At 38.9% G+C, this 24,765-nt stretch overlaps 1 protein-coding gene across 1 annotated transcript in view; it reads left to right on the top strand.

Annotated features, from left to right (window-relative positions):
• CSMD3 (CUB and Sushi multiple domains 3) overlaps nucleotides 1–24,765 on the top strand; it is a 1,107,808-nt gene that overhangs the window by 242,400 nt on the left and 840,643 nt on the right. The window contains exon 4 of the mRNA XM_034759587.1: nucleotides 3,380–3,574. Coding sequence (XP_034615478.1) covers nucleotides 3,380–3,574 — 195 coding nt within the window. The remainder of the gene's footprint in view (nucleotides 1–3,379; nucleotides 3,575–24,765) is intronic.

Raw genomic sequence — 24,765 nt, 5'->3', positions numbered from 1 at the left:
GTGATGCTGGTTATGGATAAGGTTCTTTGGCTTGAGTTGTTTATTATAGTGAAAATAGTATGAGTCAGATTTTCAACTGGTGTAATTTCGCACAGTTTCATTGGAGTCAATAGAGTGATGTTGATTTTACGCTTGCTGAGTTTCTGGCTCATAACATTAGCTTTTTAACCAGTTCTCTTGTTCCTCCCCCTTTCACCAGAAACGTTCCAAAATAATTGACAATGAATTAACGTGTTCATGAATTCCCACACTACTTCCCACCATACTGAAATGAATATCATTCAGACTTGCTGATTGATGCATTATCATTTTTCCATGTGTTTTCATACCAATTTTTTATTAACAACAATAGTGTCAATATGTTCACTTCTTCACAATTGCCCATCATTCTGTTCCATATTCTTCTCATTAAAGAGAGGTTGTAAAAGCAGTTCAACGGGTTAACCATTCCTGAGACATTTGTTTTATATTTCTCTCCTTTATTAGCAGTCCTTCTTTCTCGGTGGTATTTCTTATTTTTCCTTCTATATTTGCAAAACTCCTTCTTATTCCTCTTATTCCGTTTAGTTTTCATCATTTCATGCTACTCTTCTGCTGCCTTAATCTTTATCCTAGTAGTCATTAAGTGATTCTGTGTATTATTATTTGGTTCCCCTCCCTTGTTCATTTCCAGTATAAGTCACTTTTTATCATGAGTTTTTTGAGCAATCTCTGTGGAAAACACATTGCCTGCTGCCTGCTTTTTTATCTCTTGAGGAATTGTAGTCTGTTGTATTTTAATTATTGTCTTTTTTTTATGATGCACTATGTTTTCATGCTCATGGATTGTAAATATATAATTCCAGCACACAGTATTCACTCCTTTTTATTAATACTTCCACATTTGCTTCCTTCAAATCTAATGTGCTTATATACCTGTGTATTATTGCTCACTATGTTGAATTCAGGTAGTTCATAGTCACTAACATATAAAATTTCCATACTGAACCTTCCTTTGTAATCTGTTTTTCCCTATTGGAAAGAAGTAGTTGCCGGATGACTGCTCTAGCTGGAGCTCAAGGAATGTCTAATATTTATGATAATTTGTATATTTATGATGCCATAATAGTTTCTGTGTATAGATATATTACCAAAGCACTTTGTTATGCTCACAGCAAACAAACAGAGACATTTGATAAAACCAAAAAATACTCTTGCTGGAAGGAACACTACTTTATTCCTTAGAATTCAATATGTTAACATACAATCACTCCAAAACGGAAGGAGACGAAGCAGGCTGCTTTCTAAAACAGAGAGGCACAACTCAACCTTACTCAAGACTGTCTGTCCACTGACTGATTGCAGCTAGGCCCAGCTTGCATGCTTCCCTACAGAGCACTTAGTGTGGAAACCGGACAAGTAAAAATCCCCGTTCTTAAAGTGATAGTTGAAAGCATGAAAGAGGGTCAATTTATGAATTTGCCAGGGTGCAATTTTAAATTTTTTTTTTTTTTTAAATTCAGATTTTTAAATCTGAAATCAAACTAACTTGGTTTGACATTTGAATAAGTGTTAATAGTGTAACCCCTGTTTTTTAAGTCCTGGGAGTATTAGCTGTCTAGTTTTAACATTGGGTTCTTATCAGGTCAGCTTTTAATTTGAACAGTATTTTTCTTATAGGGACACTTGCTTATTCTTAACCAACCAACAATGTATTAATTTACCCAGCACCACATTAGTATACAATCTACAGTTCACCACTCAGGTGTAGACACAACCAATGTTCTAGGTGTGAACACACACAGTACAGTCTTGTAAGAAATTTTCACAGACTAAAGTTGAGGTTCATCAGTTATATCAAAGAGCAAAGGAACAATGCAAATTACCAAGACTTCTTATTACATTTACTTGTGATCATAAATTCTTAATTTCTGACATATATATGACATCTCGAACGATGCGCTTGTCTTTAAGGCACTGAGTATGGTTACTACCCTTTGATTGGATTGGTCAAAAAAGAAAAGTTTAGTATATTAAAAGCAATTGCTTGACGTTATTGTTTTCAATCCATTTTAGGCTACTCTGCTTGGACCTATCATGGAATTAAGTTATAAAATATGGTTATTTAATGCCAAGTGGATGCTCAGATTTTTAGCTCTTAGTTTCTCTGCTGCTTCCACTGGTATTCAGTAGAGAACACTGGTGTATAACAAAATTTATGTAATCCTTTTCCATCAGAGGCTTTTTAAGTTTGATTCCTTTCAAGGATTGTTTCATTAATATTTCATTAATAGCACCCGCTCTTAATTGGGATCCCCGCTTTTAAGCAATTTATCTTAATATTTCAGTTATACTCTGTTTTATATCTTCCAACATGCCTTCGTCATTGTGTCAGATAATTTCTATTACTTCCAAAGTCAACAACTATTTACAATGAAAACCAACAAAATCCCTTATAATCTTCTAATTTTGAAAGACATACTCCAGATATTCTTTGATCGTACATAAGCATTTCACATTATTTATAGAATGATGTAGCTCTGACTCACAAGGCAAGCAAATGTGCAGCTCCTAATTTGTGGTGAAAGACAGATTATCCATGATATATTTGATTTACAAGGAAAACAATGTATAGTTTATAATTTGGGGTGAAAACACGTGTCTTGGATTTCTTGGGGTAACTGTTTACCCAATTTGATCTTCCATTTTACAGCCAATCATATCTAATTTGCTTAATTTGAAGCTTCCCCACCCATCTTTTAATCCACTCAATGTGCAATGAGCCACTTTGCATAGGAAGTCAATATGTTACTCTTACTTGGTAACTTAGATTTCTTTTTAGATAAGTTGGGAGGGCGAAAGAGGTTTTATCCATACGGAAATTATGAAAGATTCTTGCCTAGGTGATTAACAGTACTCTCATTTAGCCATTTTAGTTTCTATTCTTGGGGAGAGGAACTCCCAACTTTGGCTGATCTCTGGGTCCTTAAAGAAAGTGTCTCATATGATATGAACCAATTTGTTATTTTTATTTATTTCTTAGGTGGATCCTATTTTGAGATAAACAGAGGTTGATAGCTTTTCTAATTTTTTTGGGCCAAAAGGAATCAGTAGTTATTAATCATCCAAGGCATACCTGTGCTATATATCCCTTACATAGCTTGAAATTCCAACACCGTTCTCAATATACCACACACTCAAAGGGCCAAATCAGCACAGGGGAATTATTGTGTTAAGTTGTACCAACACACATGAAAACACATCCCTACCCTACATGGGATGGCAGGGATGTGTATATATGTCTATACTGTTTTAACAACTTTTACAAATTGTTAACACAGTATAGACAGTGATTTATATAAATATAATAATAAAATAAATACATATTTTTCCCTTACAGAGTTACAGAGTAGTTCTTGTGGCAATCCAGGAGTTCCACCAAAGGGTATCTTGTCTGGTACGAAATTTGATGTTGGTGATAAAATCCGCTACAGCTGTGTAACTGGATACATTTTGGATGGCCACCCTCAGCTTACCTGCATAGCTAACTCAGTGAACACAGCATCGTGGGATTTCCCAGTTCCTATCTGCAGAGGTAAGGAATGCTATGATAATCTTTCTTTAAGTATTTAATGTACATTTATGAGTTGAAGCAACTTACTTTTTCTCTAAAATAAATTTAATAATTTATTTATCATCTTTACTGTATGCACCTCCTAATTGTTCTGCCAATTCTGTTTTTAAAACCTAGTTCTCCCCCCTTTTACAATAGATGAAAATGTTAGAATTCTGAACTAGACACTTAGTGTTAGATTATGAATATGACTGATGTGGCCACACAGGGAAATAACCAAAAGAATTTGGGAGTGGGGTGGGGCTCTAACAGGGCCGGCTCTGGCTTTTTTGCCGCCCCAGGCAAATAAATAAATAAATAAATAGGTCAATAGTTTCTTCAGGAAATGTGCAGTCCTGTCATATGATGGTACATTATTTGTCATAGTTATGAGTGCCAGGGGAGGGCGGCGAGCCCACTGCGGCTCCGCTCTCCCCGGCGGCCGGAGCCAGAGCACCGTGCCGCCCCCCTCCAGGTGCCACCCCAAGCACAAGCTTGGTGGGCTGGTGCCTGGAGCCGACTCTGGGCTCTAAACATTGCAATTTCCCTCTGTGGGTATGAGATGGGAAGTCGGACAGCATTGCTGAGCATGAGGAGGAAGTAAACCACACCCTACAAAAGGATTCAGTAATTTACTTTCCTCTTGAAGTAAGGGGAAGATGGAAGAAATTATGACCATGACCATGTACTTATGCACAGTGAATGCTGAACCTTACATAGGTGGTTAGTTATAAAGTCTCAATCTAGTTTCTATTATACAAATTCCACTTCACATTTGGAAAACTGTCACCAATTGCAAAGTACAGTTAGGAGAATAATTTTCCAAAATATTTCTATATTGGCATAATTTATGTCATAACTACGACAAATAATGTACCATCATATGACAGGACTGCACATTTCCTGAAGAAACTATTGACCTTTTTATTTATTTATTTTTATTGGTACATTATACTTACACTGACTGAGAATCATCATTTCTTCAGATCTGCTTCATGGAACACTTGGTCACAGTCTTTTGAAGATATCTGTGCTTCAAGGGTCCAATGCTGCACCTAATAAAGTTAATGGGAGTCTTACCATTAACTTCAGTGGGAGCAATTTATCACACAAGTTATCAATTAGCGACGTCTACTAAATGAAGTTCAAAGGCAGAACACGGAAAAAAATAATTTCTGTAAGCTTACATATCTGTTAATTTTACTCATACAAATGGATCCATTGCTGACAGAAGTAAAGAAGGCTTTGTTCTTAGCTATTTTGTTTCAGCATGAGAAATACCTTATGTAGATTTCAATCTGAGGGACATATGCTGAAGGTCTCATACTACCACCAGTTAACATCATTGGAGCTCCTAAAAATACAGATAACTTTCTAGCACAAAGTGTATTGCATCCATCTCAGAGTAATACTATATTAGACCTCATTCTGGTAGATAAAGATAAATTGATCACAGGCCTAAGAATATATGGCTTCCCAGGTGCAGGGAATTATAACTTAATTTAATTTATGTGCAAACAGAATATAAAGGCAGTCAGTAATTTGTTGCTTTAAAATGGCCCATTCCTAAAGCTGAAAACAATCAAGAGAAAAATTGAGTAGGAAGAAAAAAGCCAAAGTCATGCCAAAATTTCACAGGGTAAATGGGATGACCTAGGGAAACTATAAACTGGTTAGTTTAACACCAGTCCCAGACTAATCATGGAACAGCTGATATGGGACGCAATCATTAAAGATCAAATAGTAATAATTGATATAATTCCAATCAAAATGGTTTTATGGAAAATAGGTGTTGTGAGACAAATTTCATATTGTTTTATGATGAGATCACAACTTAAGTTGATAAAGGTAACTTTGGTGACATAATATACTCAGACTACTTTAAGGCATTTGATTCAGTCTCTTTGACATGCTGATAAATAAATTGACACCATATAAAATAATGTAGCTGATATTAAATGGATTAAAAACTGGTATCTGATAGGTCACAAAAAGTATTTGTGAATGGGGAATTGTCATCCAATTGAGTGTTTCTAGTGGGGTCCTGATCTGGGCCCAAAGCTATTAAATGTCTTTACCAGTGATCTAGAAATAATAAAAAAAAAACATAGTGGTAAAATTTGCCCGACATAAAAGCTGATGGAGTGATAAATAGTGATGAGGAGAGGTCACTTTTATGGGCCAACATGGATCACTTGGGAGGTGATCTCATTTGTAGATCTGGTTAGAACATTTTTGCAGAAGCTGAAATGTTTCATGGAAACATATCGGTTTCCACAAAACTTTCATCAGGAAGGTTTTTAATACAGTGAGATAATCTGTACCTAAATGGTTGGGATGCTGGCCTGGGATGTTAAGATCCACATTCAAGGCCCTGGCTTATCTGATTTGGCATGATCTGTGATGAAAAATTCCTCCGAGTCAGGCAGAGCAGGGATTTGAACCTGGAGTTTTTACATCCCAGGCCAATACCCAAACTAGCAGCCCCCACACATGCCTTAATAAAATTCTGTTTTAATTTAAATGTTCAAAAAATCCTTATTTTGTTCAACAAATTTTGAAACTTCAAAAGTTGCTGCAAAATGCAGTTGTCATCCTCTAGGCAACTATACTTATTTGAACAAAATGTGTTTTAACAAATGCCAGGACAAACATCTAGAAAAAAAGTAATGTAGGTCACACTAACACAATTGGGGCTCTATTCTGGAATGCAGTGACACTAAAAACGGTTTAGGGGTTATAGCAGATAATCAGTTGATCATGAGATCCCCATGCAACACTGTCACTAAAACCACAAATATAATCCTCAAATGTGTAAGCAGGAGACTATCAAATAGGAAGAAGGTGATGGTAGTACCTCTATATATACCATTGGTGAGACTACTGGAATTCTGTGTCCAATACTGGTGTCCCAACTTCAAAAAAAAATTCAGGCTAGAAAAAGTGCGCACATTTTTAATAGTGAAGATAATTAACCACTGAAACAACTTAACATGCGGTGTGATGGATTCTCTGTCACTGTAAGTCTTTAAATCAAGACTGTATGTCTCTCTAAAAGATATCCTGTAGCTCAAATAGAAGTCATGGGCTTAATGCAGAGATTATTGGGTGAGGTTCTTTGGCCTGGATTGTGCAGGAGGTCAGACTAGGTGATCACAATGGTTCCTTCTTGTCTTAAAATATATGAATCTGTGTTCCATATGACAAATACCTAGGCTTATATTTGTCAGACTTTGGTACTTCTCTTTTAACAGGTTCCTCACCACTTTGTAAAATGCTTTAATGACCCAATATATAACTTTGCGGGAGTTTGCTAAGAGTGATTACCCTCTAATGAGCTTCCCGTTGCTTTCCCTCCATTTCTGGAGGAGACTTTCCTTGATTAAATCCTCATCCTTAGGGAGTTTCACTGATAAGTGTCTTATCACTCTCTACCAATGGCCTTTACATTAAGAAGGAATATTATGCAGTGAATGTGTGTGTGTATGTATATACTGGAGGTTGAGAAGGAATTTCTTCCAATTCTGGGGAGTTTCTGATTAATAATCCCTGGTGATCTCTTTCAGATAAATGAATGATTGTTGTTCCCTTTTATTTTGATTAGTTGGAGTGCAAAAAGTCAAAGTATTTTCCACTCCAGATTTTTCATTGTATGCTTCTCAGTGAAATTCATAGCATAATGAAAACAGATATAACCAAATCAGAAACAAACAAACCTGCAGTCACTTGTAGCACATTAGGAATGGACTAGATAATTTGTAGGATGTTTGGATAGACCCTTGTAGGCAGATATTCTCTGTCTCTCATCATTCACAACTGATAAATTCCAAGGATTCATGTTTTTAGGTCATTTCAGTGAATGATCTTTCCCCCTGGGAGTGTGATCCTGAAATCAGATCTTGTGGTTGGGCCCTTTCATCTAGGCAGATCTCCATTGAAGTCAACAGGGCTTCATGTGGATACAAAGGTATAACCATGAGATTGCAAATGCAGGATCGTGGCTTAGGTTTCCTGGAAAGGAAGCTCTGGTTGGTTTGTTTCTACCAGTCTCTTTTGATTTCTGCTGTAAAACAAGTACCTCCAGTAATCAGTAGCACAATAGACTCATTGCTTTATTTCAAAACCCAATTGCCAACCCATAATAACCCAGTGAAAATTTTCACCTGAAATTTTCACAAAGCTGTCAGGCATTCTTTAAAACAATGTAATTTTTATTGGATTTACTAAAAGTCCAAAATGTTAATTAAACTAAAAACAATTTGGGTTTATTGTGTTGTGAAGTGGTCAGTTATACTGTGCATAATCCATGACCAGTTTTTAAATAAAGCCTGCTTACTTGAAATATTAATTTTGATAAGAATGACTTTAATAGTGAAAGATGACATTAGCTTTATCATATTGCCTTCTATTTCTGAGATAGTGTAGAAATTGCAAGCTGCGGCATAATGCAGGAGGGTAGGAATAATTCACTTAAGGCTAATAAATAAGGTCAAAGTTATATATTATATTGTCATTCTGTAAAGGTTATATTAATTAAACAATTTGATAATCAGGGATAATATTCTGACTTTTATATTTTAAAAGGTTGTTCTAGTCAAGATAAAAGAAACAATTATATTATGGAAACTTCTATTCTAAGGCTGCTATATTTTCTTTAATTTGGAAATTAATTTTAATTGGGGAAAATGTTTTAAGAAAAATAATTTTATTTTAATTCCCAGAGATTTTACAAAAATGTTTTTAATCCAGAGGTGTTATATCATTTGCAAAAAATCTCAGTAGAGATTTATGTATATGCTCAATATAGTTGTGCTCAGAGTTTGTCAACTAAATCCTGATGAGACTGAGACTTCAACAAAGAGTACAGTGTGGGTCAGAGAAAACTAGAGTAAGTAGCTGTGTGGGGGAAGTAGAGACACCACTGGTACAGGAACAGGCTGGAGGGTACACAGGCAGAAAGAGTCAAGCTAGGGCAGAACAAGAGAATGGAAAAGATTCTTGAGTCTCACCATTCCTCAGCTGTCAGCAAATATCTGTGAAAGTGTGTGGCCTATCCTGGTTTAGTTCTAGTCCACCTGAAGAATAACAACCTACGACTGATATCTCTGCAGTTACTCTGTTAGCTCAAGTTGCAGAATGGATGAAATCTGAAAATTCTAATCCAGCTGATGAACTCTGTGGTAGTCAGTAGGATTCCACATCATGGAATTCCTGTTTCTGCAGTTTGCTTTTTCAGAACCTAGGAATTATACAAACAACATATTTAATATGTTAAGATTGCAAAGTGAAGCACTCAAAAGTTAGGTGATGCCAGAATTAAGGATACCTATGCAACCATAGTTCAACCTCTTTGTGCATATGCATTATGTTATGGTTAGAGTTGCCAACTTTCTACTCCCACAAAACCAAACACCCTTTCCCTGCCCCTTCTCTGAGACCACACCCCTTCTCTGAAACCCCCGCCCCTACTCTGAGGCCCCATCCCGCTCACTCCATTCCCCCTCCCTCTGTCGCTCTCTCACCCCACCCTCACTCACTTGCTCATTTTCACTGGGCTGGCTCAGAGGGTTGGGTGCGGGAGGGGGCTCTAGCTGGGGATGCAGGCTCCGGGGTGGGGCCAGGGATGAGGGGTTCGGAGTGCAGGAGGGAGCTCCGGGCTGGGGCAGAGAGTTGGGATGTGAGAGGGGGTGAGGGCTCCGGCTGGGGGTGCAGGCTCTGGGGTAGGGCTGGGGCTGAGGGTTTGGGGTTCAGGATGGGACTCTGGGCTGGGGATGAGGGGTTCAGAGGGTGGGAGGAGGATCAGGGCTTGGGAAGAGGGTTGGATAATGGGAAGGGGTGCAGGCTGCAGGTGGTGCTTACCTCAGGCAGCTGCCAGAAGCAGTGGCATGTCCTCCATCTGGCTCCTATGCAGAGGCACATCCAGGTGGCTCTGCACACTGCCCTGTCCACAGGCTCCACCTCTGGAACTCCCATTAGGCATTGTTCCTGGCTAATTGGAGCTGTGGCGCTGTCGCCTGGTGCTGGGGGGCAGTGCGCAGAGCCCCCTGACTGCCTTTATGTTAGGACCTGGAGGGGCGACATGCCACTACTTCTGGGAGCCACACGGGAGTTGCCTTAGCCCTGCTGCACCACTGACCAGACTTTTTAAAGGCCCAGTCAGCGGTTCTGACTGGAGCAGCCAGGTTCCCTTTTCAACCAGGCATTCCAGTTGAAAACCAGACACCTGGCAATCCTAGATACATGTCTTTGTGATTCCTTATTTTTTTCCACAGGACCCCTGCTTCATTCAGTGCATTGGTAGGATGGAACAAAAGGCACGAATCAGGGTTGTGCAGTTAATGACATGGTTGTCTGTAGAAGAGCACCTCATTTTTTGCAGAGGTTGGAAGGTGTGTAGTGAATGAGGCAAGGGATTGCAGGAAGAGGAACGATGACCATCCTGGAGAATTAGATTCTGCCCCTGCCTCTTCCAGAGTTCTGCTCAGCATTACAAGCTTCAGGGCCAGATTTTCAAAGGCACCTAAATATGCAAATAGGCAACTAGTGGGCTTTTTAAAAATATTTAAGAAAATCAGCTCTCATTGAAATCAATGCCTACATTGCTTCTGAAAATAGGACTCATCTGTCTAAATTACTTAAGGCCTTGCAACAGTGAATGGAGCAATGTCTAAATACCTTTAAAATCTGGTCTTAAACTAAACTTATCACAGGTTGTATTCCTTATTTTATAGGTGCCTAACTTGAAAGCCCAGGACTCAGTACTCACAGTTGCAAGTAAAGTGACTGAGACCTGTGCTTTGAACATGTAAATGCTACAAAAAGGCTAAGTGGTGGTCTGCCACACTGGATAAGGGAGTCTAATTTAGATGTAAGAGGTACCATGGAAAGAAATACAAATAATAGGGAATTGGTAGTTACAGATATAAACATTTATCCAGGTTTGAGAAACATTGGAATATGGACAAGAAAAGGGTCAGTATCTACCTGAAATATACCACTATGGCTGCTGGCCCTTTAAACTATACAAGCATCCAAGGATCAGACACAATAGAGCCTTCACCTCATTCAAGAGAGGACAGTTTATTGATTTATTTAATGTCACATTGTGTGTGCACTTTCCAACAGCAAAGTTGTGGTATCATCATGTATGATGATGCCCTATCATCATGTATGGTAATTTGGCTCATGAAAGTTATATTGGAAGTTACAGGATGCTCGTTAAGTTTCCTTCAGCATCTTAATAGGGAAGCAATTCTTGTGTCCTAAGAAGGCTTTCCATAGCTGAGCTCTGAAATGGAGCTGCCAGCCAAATGAGGAAGAAGTTTTACATGTCCTGAGATTACCTCCTAGCATGCAAAAATACTGTGAAGTTGTGGAGACTGCAGGAAGTAGGGTTGCTCCTCCCATTAAAAGCAAAACTCTGATGACTGAGCAAAAGATTCTCTTCTGAATCCCTATCAATCCCTGTGTAAGTATTATTTTTTGCTCTTTACATGCAAAAATAATCTGAAGAGACCATCTGAGCACAGTAGGGTCCCAAACAACCATGCTTACTAATAAAGCATGTTGGGAATTTTCTGACAGAATATACAACATAGTGAGCACCAAGTATTTAAAGGGATACTAATTTATTCCTGTATGCTATGGTAGGGAAATTATTTCTGTTTTAGAAATTCCTGCAAGCTGCTCTCTTCAGGAAGGGAGGTGGAACAGATCCCACACAGAGGGAATTACAGAAGCATAGAATTAACTCACTTTCATCTAATCTTTTCCCAGTAATAAGAACTACTTTGAGGAAGGCTTTTTGTCCTCCAGAAAGTGCCTAACCTTTCCCTGATAGGAGAATCTTAGAATACAAATACTGAGACAGCTTAAACTATAGCAGAAGCTAGTGTGCCATTACCCACACACACACAAACACACACACAAAAGAGTATGAGGTCACGATTTCTACAGGTATGTTAGCAACAAGAAGAAGGTCAGGGAAAGTGTGGGACCCTTACTGAATAGGGGGAGGCAACCTAGTGACACATGATGTGGAAAAAGCTGAAGTACTCAATGCCTTTTTTGTCTCGGTCTTCAAACACAAGGTCAGCTCCCAGACTGCTGCACTGGTCAACACAGTGAGGGGAGGAGGTGAGCAGCCCTCACTGGTGAAAGAACAGGTTAAGTACTATTTAGAAAAGCTGGACATGCATAAGTCCATGGGTCCAGATCTAATGCATCCAAGGGTGCTGAGGGAGTTGGCTGATGTGATTGCAGAGCCATTGGCCATTATCATTGAAAAATCGGGGGAGGTCCCAGACGATTGGAAAAAGGCAAATAGAGTGCCTATATTTACAAAAGGGATGAAAGAGAACCCAGGGAACTACAGAACGGTCAGCTTCACTTCACTTCCCCAGCAAAATCATGGAGTAGGTCCTCAAGGAATCCATTTTAAAGCACTTGGAGGAGAGGAAGGTGGTCAGGAACAGTCAACATGGATTCACCAAGGGCAAGTCATGCCTGACAAACCTGATTGCCTTCTATGATGAGCTAACTGGCTCTGTGGATATGGGGAAAGTGGTGGATGTGATATATCTTGACATTAGCAAAGCTTTTGATATTGTCTCCCACAGTATTCTTGCCAGCAAGTTAAAGAAGTATGGATTGGATAAATGGACTATAAGGTGGATAGAAAGCTGGCTCTATTGTTGGGCTCAACGGGTAGTGATCAATGGTTCAATGTCTAGTTGGCAGCAGGTATCAAGCGGAGTGCCTCAGGGGTCGGTTCTGGGGCCAGTTTTGCTCCACATCTTTATTAATGATCTGGATGATGAGATGAATTGCACCCTCAGCAAGTTCGCAGATAACACTAAGCTGAGGGGAGAGGTAGATATGCTGGAGGGTAAAGATAGGGTCCAGAGTGACCTAGAAAAATTGGAGGAGTGGGCCAAAATAAATCTGATGAGGTTCAACAAGGACAAGTGCAGAGTCCTGCACTTAGGAAGGAAGAATCCCATGCACCGCTACAGGCTGGGAACCAACTGGCTAGGCATCAGTTCTGCAGAAAGGGACCTGGGGATTACAGTGGACGAGAAGCTGGATATGAGTCAGCAGTGTTCCCTTGTTGCCAAGAAGGCCAATGGCATATTGGGCTGTATTAGTAGGAGCATGGCCAGCAGATCAAAGGAAGGGATGATTCCCCTCTATTCAGCACTGATGAGGCCACACCTGGAGCATAGTGTCCAGTTTTGGTCCCCACACCACAGAAAGGATGTGGACAAATTGGACAGAGTCCAGCGGAGGGCAATGAAAATCATTCGGGGGCTGGGGCACATGACTTACGAGGAGAGGCTGAGGAAACGGGGGTTATTTAGTCTGCAGAAGAGAAGAGTGAGGGGGGATTTGATAGCAGCCTTCAACTACCTGAAGGGGTGTTCCAAAGAGGATGGGGCTAGGCTGTTCTCAGTGGTGGCAGATGACAGAACAAGAAGCAATGTTTTCAAGTTGCAGTGGGGGAGGTTTAGGTTGGAAATGAGGAAAAACTTTTTCACTAGGAGGGTGGTGAAGCACTGGAATGGGTTAACTAGAGAGGTGATGGAATCTCCATCCTTAGAGTTTTTAAGGCTCGGTTTGACAAAGTCCTGGCTGGGATGATTTAGTTGGTATTGGTCCTGCTTTGAGCAGGGGATTGAATTAGATGACCTCCTGAGGGCTCTTCCAACCCTAATATCCTATGATTCTATTATTTAAATAGAATGTTCACCATAAAATGGACTGGTAGAGTTAGTAATGGGTAAGTCCTAGAATATGCACGACTACCTTCCACAATACAAATAGTATGGAAGAAGAGAAGGACGTCTCTTGGACATCTTTTAAGAATGCTCCAAAATAGGCTACTTAAACAGGCATTTCTTTGGAAACCTTGGGATAAGAGATGGAAAGGCTGACCTAAAGGCACAGTCCATAGCTCACTAATGTCTGAAGTGGTGTTACACCATCAAAATGTAAAAGATCTGGAAAAAAAAGTCCAGGATAAGGATGATTTTTATTGTTTGGCTTCTGCCTTATGCACCTATGGTTTGGGGATGATGATGATGATTATGATGATGATTTAAACAGTGATAGGACTGAAAGCCAACCCACCAAAATATCTGCTGATTAATATCTTAATAGTGCTTATTTTGCAGGCACATCAGATATCCAAATCAACCATTTTTGTGCTATTGTATCTAGAAGAAATGTTTGGAAAAAACAGAAAAGACATTGAATGAACCATTCAACTTACTTATGCCCTCACTTTTTCCTCATACATTTCTGCCCCTTCAATTCAGTTGTGAGAGCAAATCTGAGTACTTGAGCATCTGACTGAGGTGAAAATTTTGTGGGGGCAAGATGTGTTTTAGACTTTTGGAGTATATTGTGCAGTATATTAAGCTTATTTTCTATGCTTTGTCAAATTGTTAAGTCTGGAAAGGTCATTAAATTATTCTCTCAAAATGATTCTTAGAATCCTATACTTTTCCTTCCAACATGGTTATCTGAAAATTGTGCTTTCTGTCTTATTCTGTAATGATTTACTTCCTGTATATAGGCTCCAAGCTATTTGCCTGTGTATAATTCACAAATGTTCTAACAAGAGTCAAATTTGAGTTAGAGCATCCAGCTCAGTATTAAATATTTTGCCATTTTCTGCATTCAGAAGCTGCTGAAGAGAAAAATTATGCTAACTATACATCACTGATCTATTCCCACTGGTAAAATAAATCAGATTATTTTTTGAATGATTGGCATTTATAGGGCAGGTGTAAACACAGAGAGTAGGAAAAATGCATCTGAGATGGTCTAAATTGAGGCAGGATATTAAGCTTTGTTAGAGGAAGCAGATCTGCTTATATAATACCAATAGTACTCTGTGCTTACACAGCACCTTTATCCGGAGGATCTCAAAGCATTTTGAAAAACAGAAAATCAATTAAACCTCACAGCATTCCTGAGGGTTGATTATACAGTAATATATGCATTTTACAGAGGGATAAACTGAGACACAGCTAGGTAAGTGGTTTAGTGGCAGAGTAATAAATAAAACCTAGCTCCCCTGAGTCCCTGTTCTAACCATAAGACCACATTCCCATGCTTATAGGTTGATTTGTAACCTAGCTCTACATGGCCATGCAGGAGAGAAAGGGTATGTCTACACTACGAAATTAGGTCAATTTAATAGAAGTCGATTTTTTAGAAATTGATTTGATACAGTCGATTGTGTGTGTCCCCACTAAGTGCATTAAGTCAGCGGTGTGCGTCCACAGTACCGAGGCTAGCATCGACTTTCGGAGTGTTGCACTGTGGTAGCTATCCCACAGTTCCCGCAGTCTCCGCCGCCCATTGGAATTCTGGGTTGAGCTCCCAATGACTAATGGGGCAAAAAAATTGTCGCAGGTGGTTCTGGGTACATGTCGTCAGGCCCCCCTCACTCCCTCCCTCCATGAAAGCAATGGCAAAAAATCATTTCTCACCTTTTTTCCTGGGTTACCCGTGCAGACAACATACCACGGCAAGCATGGAGCCCACTCAGTGCGCTGTCACCGTATGTCTCCTGGGTGCTGCTGGCAGATGTAGTACTGCAGTGCTACACAACAGCATCCCTTTGCCTTGCCTTGCAAACGGCAGACGGTACAATATGACTGATAGCCATCATCGTCATCCCATGGGTGCTCCTGTCCAACCTCGGTTAGGTTGGTCTGGGGGCGCCTGGGCAGACATGGGTGCTCCTGGCCGGCCTCGGTGAGGTCGGTTGGGGGTGCCTGGACAAAAATGGGAATGATTCCAGGTCATTCTCTTCTTTAAGTTTCGTCTAATGGAGATTCAGTCCTGCCTGGAATATCATGCCAGAGTAAGGGGGAGATGTTTATGGCGGGGTGGGAGGTTGAGGCAAATTGCCTGGCCGCTGATTTTGCGCAGCCAGACACCAGGACGGTTAGAAGAGCACAGCAGGGCGTGCTGTGCATCAGAGAAGCTTTGAAAACCAGTTTCATGACTGGCCAGGCTACTGTGTGAAAGTTCTGTTTGTTTCTCCTTAATGAAAACCCGCCCCCTTGGTTCACTCTACTTCCCTGTAAACCAACCGCCCTCCCCTCCCCCCTTTGATCTCCACTTACAGACACAATAAAGTCATAGTTGTTTCAAATTCATGAATTCTTTATTAATTCGTCACACAAATGGCAGAGGGGGGGGAGATAACTGCCAAGGTAGCCCGGGAGGGGTGGGGGAGAAGAGAAGCACAGGGGTTGGGTAGTTGTAGGGGCACCCCCTAGAATGGCATGCAGCTCAGCATAGAAGCAGCATGTCTGGGGCTCTGACCCGGAGTGGCCATTTGCCTCTCTGATTCTTTGGTAGGCTTCACACAGCTCTGGGTCCCTGTTATAACCTCTGTCCTTCATGCCCTTGGAGGTTTTTTTAAATATTCCAGCATTTTGTCTTTTGGAATGGAGTTCGGATAGCACGGATTCATCTCCCCATACAGCGATCAGATGCAATACCTCCTGTTTGGTCCATGCTGGAGGTCTTTTGCGATTCTGGGACTCCATGGGCACCTGTGCTGATCAGCTCGCTACGCTGGCCAAACAGGAAATGAAATTCAAAAGTTCGCGGGGCTTTTCCTGTCTACCTGGCCAGTGCATCTGAATTGAGAGTTCTGTGCAGAGCGGTCACAATGGAGCAGTCTGGGATAGCTCTCGGAGGCCAATACCATTGAACTGCATCCACACTACCCCAAATTCGACCCAGCAGGGTCAATTTCAGCGCTAAGAGTACAGAAATCGATTCTAAGAGCCCTTTAAGTCAACAAAAATGGCTTTGTCATGTGGACGGGTGCAGGGTTAAATTGATCTAACACTGCTAAATTCGACCTAAACTCATAGTGTAGACCAGGGCAAAGTGAGAGGAGGGGAAGTAAAATCTATCCTCCACCCCACTATCCCAGCTCTGAGGGCCTGGGGAGGGAAGCAAGCTGTGCCAGCTAAAGGGCTGCAGTAAATTACTTTACCCCACTAATGAGTTGGAAACAAAGAAGGAACAGACTCCAAGAATAACAATTCCTCCCCAGGAACCGCCACATGTCACCTCTTCCTCCAGCCTGAAGCTAAATCTCAATCTTGCCCTAAGTGACTTGAATTTAACCCACACTGGGTTGTTAAATTAAAAATCAAAAGGAAAAGAAAGCTAAAACCTCAATTGCAATACCGAAAAATTCATGTCTGAAAGGAGGCAATGACTTACATATCTGATAACTGAGCCCATTTCTTTCATTTTAAATTCCAGTTGAGACATTTTAAAGCGACAGTCATGAATGACTGAGGTTCTCACAGTTGTTAGATTAAGGAACTCAGATGGTACCACAGTCTACAAATGGTAATGACAGTCCCCTCAGATTACACATGAGAATAGTTTTTGTTTTGTGTTTTTAGTTTGATGAAAAAGGATTTCCAATTGAGATAACAGCATGATGTAAATGGGAGTGGGGGAAGAATTCATTTTGTGGTTTATATTTATGCAGAAAGATCTTAGTTGCCTCTGAAATGTGTAATTTTTAAACAATAAAATGGAAACAAACGTATGCCCGTATGAACTGCACTGACATTGCTTTCTATTATATCTTAGCATATTTGCCTTTTCTCATTATCTCAGTGTCATTATCTCAGCACAATATTTGGTTCTCATTATCAGGGTCATTTCACATAAATGTACAGTCCCAATCACAGTTTATGTGAACAAATATAGTTGATCCTGATGAGGAATAATCTATGTGTGTTTGTGCCTGCTTCTGTATGTCTCCATAGAGACATAATACCCATTCCTGAACTTACTCAAATTAGTTGTACATTGGTGAAACTCCACTGAATTCACTACAGTTACTGCTCCTTACCAACACTAACAAGAGATGGGAGTCAGGTAGCATGGTATTATAAAATAATATAAATATTTATTAATATACAGTCTTAAACTAAATAGATATCATTGACAGACCCAAAAATAATAATGTGGTATGTATTTCTTAGCCACGGAAATGTATCTGTTATGTTTTAAATATGACTTTTGGATACTTTCATTGTTTACAATTGATTGGATTAACGTTCCAGGGCTTTCTCTTCTTACTCTTCATTTATAAAGAAAATGTCTATTAAGAAAACTCTCTTCAAAGTTATGATTAGCTGAATGTCAAGTAACCATTGTGCGCATCTCTCAAAATTCATACATGCCCCTCATGCCGGGTTTCCACAATGGGGAAATATATAGATATTTTCTTACCTGCTGGAATTATTGTTATTATTTATTATTTGTGTTATCGTACAGCCTAGAAGCTCCACTCATGGCAGGATCCCATTAGACTAGGTGCTGTAAAAATACAGAACAAAAAGATGATCCTTGTACTAAAGAGTTTATAATCTAAGAATAAGACAAGGGACAAGATGTAGATACAGATGACTGATTATTTTTTAGGAAACAGCCAAATTCTTATATGCATATTTTCATATTATGTATATATGTTTTAAAAAATCAATCCCATTCATTTTTGTAGTTCATATTGAAATATGACTTTCACAATAAACGTAAGACCCCACCAGACCACAAATGCTGACCTTCTCTTCAATATCAAAGCCCTTAAAGGGATGTTTGAGCCTAATTCCAAACCATCAGTGACATTTTCCAAGTTTAGATATATTTTATCTAGTACTAGGGCTGTTTGAGCTCTAGCCAGGCTGTGGAGCAGTACAGTAATCTGAAGAGGTTATATAGTTCCAACATGTGCATTAATTGGCAATTTAATGTATTTGTGTCAGAATCCTCAACTGACTACCACAATCCAGCTTTCATCCAAGTCATTTTAAAGGAAAGGATTTGGACTGCATATAGCTACTTTTCAATATGCAAAATTCTGTGTCATATCACCAGAAGAGGGTAGGAATCTCCACCAATACCGTAAGGAACTGTCTAACAAGAACATCAGGGACCTTCAAGGAACTCTCACTTTGACATGATTTTGGCCTTCCTCTTACAGGCAAGAGAACAGATCATCAGCTGGTGTAAATAGTCATAGTTCCACTGAAGTCAGCAGATGATCTGGCCCAAGGTGAATATGTCTGTAGTCCAGTATGTTTGCATTGATTAGGGCAGTATCTTTCTCAGTGGCGACATGTATGGTCCCTTAAACCAGACCAGGCCACAGATAGGGAATATGGGGAAATAGGCAAGAAGAAATAGAAATTACTCTAAATGAGGGATATTATTACTAAGTGGGCATAAAATCAAGTTTCTGTGGTAATGCTCATGAAGGGAATGCCATCAAAGATGGGCACTATTAATAGAGGAGCAACAGAAATGGAAGAGGTGGAAATGGGCCATACTTGACCAAAAAGATCTACAACTAGCCATGAGATCAAATCTGGTATTGAAGATCATGGTGGTGACCTTTTATTTTATGTATTCATTTTTTAAGGGTACAGGTAATGAAATAGAAAAGAGAAAGCACAGAGGGCCTCTGCTTCAAATAACCAAGCCTGGAATTAAACAAGATGGCAAAATTATTGGCACTAGTTCAGGTTTGGAAATAAGGGGCAGTTATAAAAGACTAGGTACAGAGTTTTAGGTCTGGCCTTTTTTAAAGTCTCCTTTAATAATGTGGAGTGGGGAATAAATAACATATGAATCATATTTGCAGATGTTATTGAACTACATATTTACAAACACTATTGCAGAGATATAATAAAGTAAGATTTACACCTGAAAAATGTAAATGAATTTTCTGGGGAAATTAATCTGAAGCAAAGATATTGAATGGGTTTGAGAAACCTGGAGAACTGCAATGCTGAAAAAGGTCATGGGATGATATCAGGCAACAACATAAATTATTTGCCCTGATGATTACATCAACAACATCAATGCCACAGCATGGTCGTAGGGTTGTGCTAATACATTGCCAGTCTTTCATACAAGATATAAAACTATGTCCTGGCCAAGTGTGTATTTTAAAGATCCCTTCACACTTTTGTAAGAGTGGAGGTGTTAGATCTGCAGTCCTGGACCAATTCTAATTTGGAAAAGTATGTTACATTTATAATACCTAATTATTTCCCTACAGTTTCAAATGAATATAGTATTTTATTTCACTTCCTACCCTTCTATGGGCATATATAATATTTTGTAAAGCACACTGAGATACTTTGAAATGGAAGGAACTACAGGTAAACTCCAGTTTAATGCACTCATTTTTATTAAACTGTTTAATCCAAAACACTTTTGCAGCCTCCAGCCTTTCACTAGGCTTATTATTTCTCCACATTTTATTAAATCCTTGCTTTACAAAAGCTCTGGGTTTTTTTTTTGCAGTTCATCCATAAAATTAGGGTTTACCTGTATATAACTGTGAATTATAAGAATACTACTTAGATTCCAAATAGCATGTGCAAACACTAAGATATAAAATAACTAATTAAATTTGGAAGGCAGCAGTAGCAAAAATTATTCCTCTGCAGTGAAAACCCTTTAAAGGTTTTGAATTATTACCCTAAGAGCACAGGTGTTTGCCAGAAATGCTGATGGAGGTAAAAGATAAATTCGATTGCTGAAATCCTGCTATGATGCTTTAACATTCTTCAAGGTTACATCTTTATTAAAACCAAAGAAAGATAATTGATTCCTCTATGGAAAATGAATCTGGTCTTTCAAGGCTTAATGCATTCCTCCTTTTAAAGTGAAATTTGAACTTTTTGATCAGTATTTGTCAGTTTGAGCCTATTCAACAGGTAGTACAAGCTGTCTGGTGGATATATATATATATATATATTTGTCTTCAGAAAATTAATACAGTCAGTGGCCTCCAAATAATTATGTTGGAACAAACTGTCAGTGAAAAGTTGCTTACTCACAAAAAACAGATCTCATTGATCTTATTCATTGATCTCTCTTAACCTATTTAGGTCCACTATATTTTGATCCATGACCCTAGCTCATGTATTGGAATTGAAAAGTCTCTGGATATTTTTTTCCAATTCATTGGCTATTAATAAACAAAACCAAACAAAATAAAACCACCACAATCAAAGCTATACTTGGAGGTATTGCCTATGAGCTCCCTGTAACTCGGCAAAGCCACAATTCTACATTGCACTAATCCAAAATATATAGCTGTCAGAAATATGTGAAGTTAAGTCAACTGCCAAACCAAGACCTTCAGTTGCGATTTTATAGTTTAGTGATGACAGTCTGGATCCTGGTAGTTTTCTCACACATTTAGTTTGCAGTGGTTATTTTAATCCCTGTTTGATATTTAAACATAGCATTCTGGATTTGAAGTAATTTATCAGCTAGTATAATTTCACTCAAGTGTCATTCTTTACTAATTATTGACTTGTTGCTCTTCTATATCAGAATCAATTCATTACTGTGTTCCAGATAGATGGACAGATTTTAATCCTGTTGGGTTGCCTTTGGATTTAGTGTTACTGGTAAGGCACAAATCACAAATAAATATTTCCAGGCGCAGTAGACAAATCTGGCCAAGCTCCCAGAATTCTTTTTTGTTTATTTAATACAATCTATAAATCTCTTGTATAATATAGCCTGGTCACAAATTCTATTCCAAGTTCCAATTTTCTACCTATATCTGGTAAAATGCAAAGCTCATAAATATGTTTAGGGGACCCAAATCCTGGGTCTTCTATTTTTATGTGCATGACTGAAAGCACTAAGAAGCGAAATTCACATAAAATCTAATTAAATGCTTATCCCAACATTTGTGTACATAGAATTTGGCTTGAAACCTGTTTTTGCAAGATTTTTGGTACTTCCTGCTTCCAAAGAGGCTGGAAATATCATGAAAACAGCTTTCCTTTCAGTTCTTCAGCACTTTTACCTCCAAACAGTACCAGGACAAACTAAGGATTCCAAATGAAATTTAATACAATTTAAGAAAAATCTATTGAAACCTTTAAAAAACAAAAAACATCTCAATGTAGATTTTTTTTAGATTTTGGGTGATACTTCGAGTATTTTTTAGATTCTGTCCAAGCTAGATGAGCCACCCTTTTTAAAAACACACACAATTTGACAAAGTGTCAAAGTCATGCACTCTAAATGTCAGTGCAGTTGTTTTTACTGAAGTGTACAGAATTTATGTATATATGTATACTACTCTGCCCCTGCAGAGGCCTGTTGTCTTCAATAAGGCCCTGGGTGGGCACAGGGATCCACTCCCACAGTGTTCACTCCAAGACTAGGGGCTAATATTGTAAAGCTATTTCACAAAGTCTTTAAAAAAATCTGAGAGTTGTCTCTCAATTGGCAAAGTTGGGTTCTGCGTTCATTGTGTCTTTCTGATTCCATATCAAATGTACTCAGTTTACATATGAAAAGGTGTTTTTCTAACCACAAGTCCTGTGTAGTCAACCTAGGCTCTGAAAGCCAGACTGCATTTTTTCATTTTCATTTATCACCAGCAGCTATAAAACTGCTGTAGGTGAAATTACATTTTCATTTTCACCTGTCAACCCCTGTCTTCAGTGGGGTTACAAAGGTATAATTGAGGCATCATGTAATATTAGCTAGGCCCTCACCTTATGATCTCTCATAGGTCTGTGTTCTCTTCTCATGGATAACCTTTATGATGGCCTGAAAAGTCTCCGTTTCCATCCATCATGGGGAACAATGCTTTGTTCCCTTCCCCCTCTGATTTCCAGATCTTTGAAGTTCTTCTTCCTTTGTATGAGCCATAGCAGATGCAAGATGCAACTGTTTAAACAGCCATTTTCCATTGTGCTCAGGTACTTAGAGCACTTAAAGGAAGGGGAAAAGGGAAGCTTGGATCAGTCCACAACTTTACAGAGTAGGTAATCACATACTGGCTATATTCCCAGATATTCTAGGTATGGACTGTACCTTTAAGGAGAACCCATGTTCTTGCCAATTTAGCCCTGACAAATCTACTATAAACAGTTACCTTGTAATTATTTCTCCAAGTTGAATGATGAGAGATTTCTGGTACTTAAATCTTTATTAAGGAAATATTGTCAAATTATTCCTGCTGTTCTGGTTGGCAGTGCTCTTAAAATAATGTCACAAATGCTTCTATCTTTCTCCGAACTTCAGTTCAGGGTGAAATGATTTTTCTTTTACAGACTGTGTTTCAGAGCAGTATGTTATTTGGTGCTATGGGGTTATTTTATTTTTCAAGGAGCTATATGTCCTCTATTTATTTACTTGTTGTTTATATATTATAGACACTCTATAGCGGTCATAAAATGAGATTTAAATTCAACCTATGAAGGTACAAAAAGCGCACTTACCTGTGTGCTTTTGTTGGTTGTTCCAAAAAACTCAGACACTAACCACAAAAAAAAGTCTGTGAAACCTTAAATCATGTTAAAATTTACCATTGTTTTATACCTAGAACACCCCAATGCATTGAAATGTACAGAAATTGTGCCACTTTTGTTATAGAATTTGGTATTTCCAAATATTGTGCAATTACTAGGCATCAAGGTGATAGGGCCCTAATACAGACCAGAGATAGATATATTTTAACTTTCTTTCTCAACTACTGTCATGTAAGGAAAGAAAAATTGATTTTTCCAGGTCAGAGCCTTCAAGCTTCCTAGAAAGTCTGCCAAAATGACTACTTTTCATGGCCCAGTAGTAGAGGAAAGGGAGAGTATTGCGTAACAGTGAACCTAATGAGCAGTGTGAACCTAATGAGCAGTGTGATCCACTCTCCCAGCCAGAAGCAAGTTGTGGCAGTGACCTGCTTCAAAAGGAGTGGAATGTAAATAAAAGCCTGTGGTAAACGTTCATAGTCATGGTTGTTTAGTCCAATGGTTCTTGACTTGTGAAGAGAGCCCCCTGTAGGAGAAGAGAATGGGCATGGGAGTCAACTGTTCATATATAGCCTTGAAAGGATTTGACTTTTATCAATAAATGTCAGTAAATGTGGATTTAACTGTAAACACAAATCAACAAAAAATATTTCCATTGATAATAATAGAAATTTACAGACAGGCAAAGTAAGAAAAATGCTGCTTTAGAATTTATTAGAGTTTGATTTAAAAAATTTATTCTGTATATTTTGACATGTGATGTTGACAATTTGTGTTTTAATGGTTATAAAACATTAACTTTTTCAATCTTAGTGTCAACTTTCATTAAATAATTACTACTTCCCATAATTTCCCCAAACTGAAAATTTAAATAGATGAAAATAGAAAAAATGCTTTAAAATAGACACTGATATTATTAATTGAATTTTTTAAAACAAAACAACAAACTCTGCCAAACCTACTCATATGCATGTGATATGTTGTCATAACTATAAAGGGAAGGGTAACAGCTGTCCTGTGTACAGTACTATAAAATCCCTCCTGGCCAGAGACTCCAAAATCCTTTTCCCTGTAAAGGGTTAAGAAGCTCAGGTAACCTGGCTGGCATCTGACCTAAAGGACCAATAAGGGGACAAGATACTTTCAAATCTTGGGAGGGGGAAGGCTTTTGTTTGTGTTCTTTGTTTGGGAGTGCGTTCGCTCTCGGGACTGAGAGGGACCAGACATCAATCCAGGTTCTCCACATCTTTCTAAACAAGTCTCTCCTATTTCAAACTTGTAAGTAAATAGCAAGGCAAGGCGTGTTAGTTTTCCTTTGTTTTCTCAACTTGTAACTGTACCTTTTACTAGAGTGTTTATCTTTGTTTGCTGTACTTTGAACCCAAGACTAGAGGGGAGTCCTCTGAGCTCTTTAAGTTTGATTACCCTGTAAGGTTAATTTCCATACTGATTTTACAGAGATGATTTTTACCTTTTTGGTTAACTAAAAGCCTTCTTTTTAAGAACCTGATTGATTTTTCCTTGTTTTAGATCCAAGGGGTTTGGATCTGGATTCACCAGGAGTTGGTGGGAGGAAGGAGGGGAATGGTTAATTTCTCCTTGTTTTAAGATCCAAGGGGTTTGGATCTGTATTCACCAGGAGTTGGTGGGAGGAAGGAGGGGGAATGGTTAATTTCTCCTTGTTTTAGATCCCAGGGGGGTTGGAACTGTATTCACCAGGGAATTGGTGAAAGGTTTCTCAAGGCTTCCCAGGGAGGGAATCCATTGGGAAATGGTGGCAGCGGACCAGAGCTAAGCTAGTAGTTAAGCTTAGAAGTTTTCATG

This window comes from Trachemys scripta, chromosome 2, assembly GCF_013100865.1.
Source record: "Trachemys scripta elegans isolate TJP31775 chromosome 2, CAS_Tse_1.0, whole genome shotgun sequence".
Lineage (NCBI taxonomy): Eukaryota > Metazoa > Chordata > Testudines > Emydidae > Trachemys > Trachemys scripta.
The sequence above is the reverse complement of the archived record's forward strand: the minus strand, read 5'-3'. Positions and strand labels throughout refer to the sequence as shown.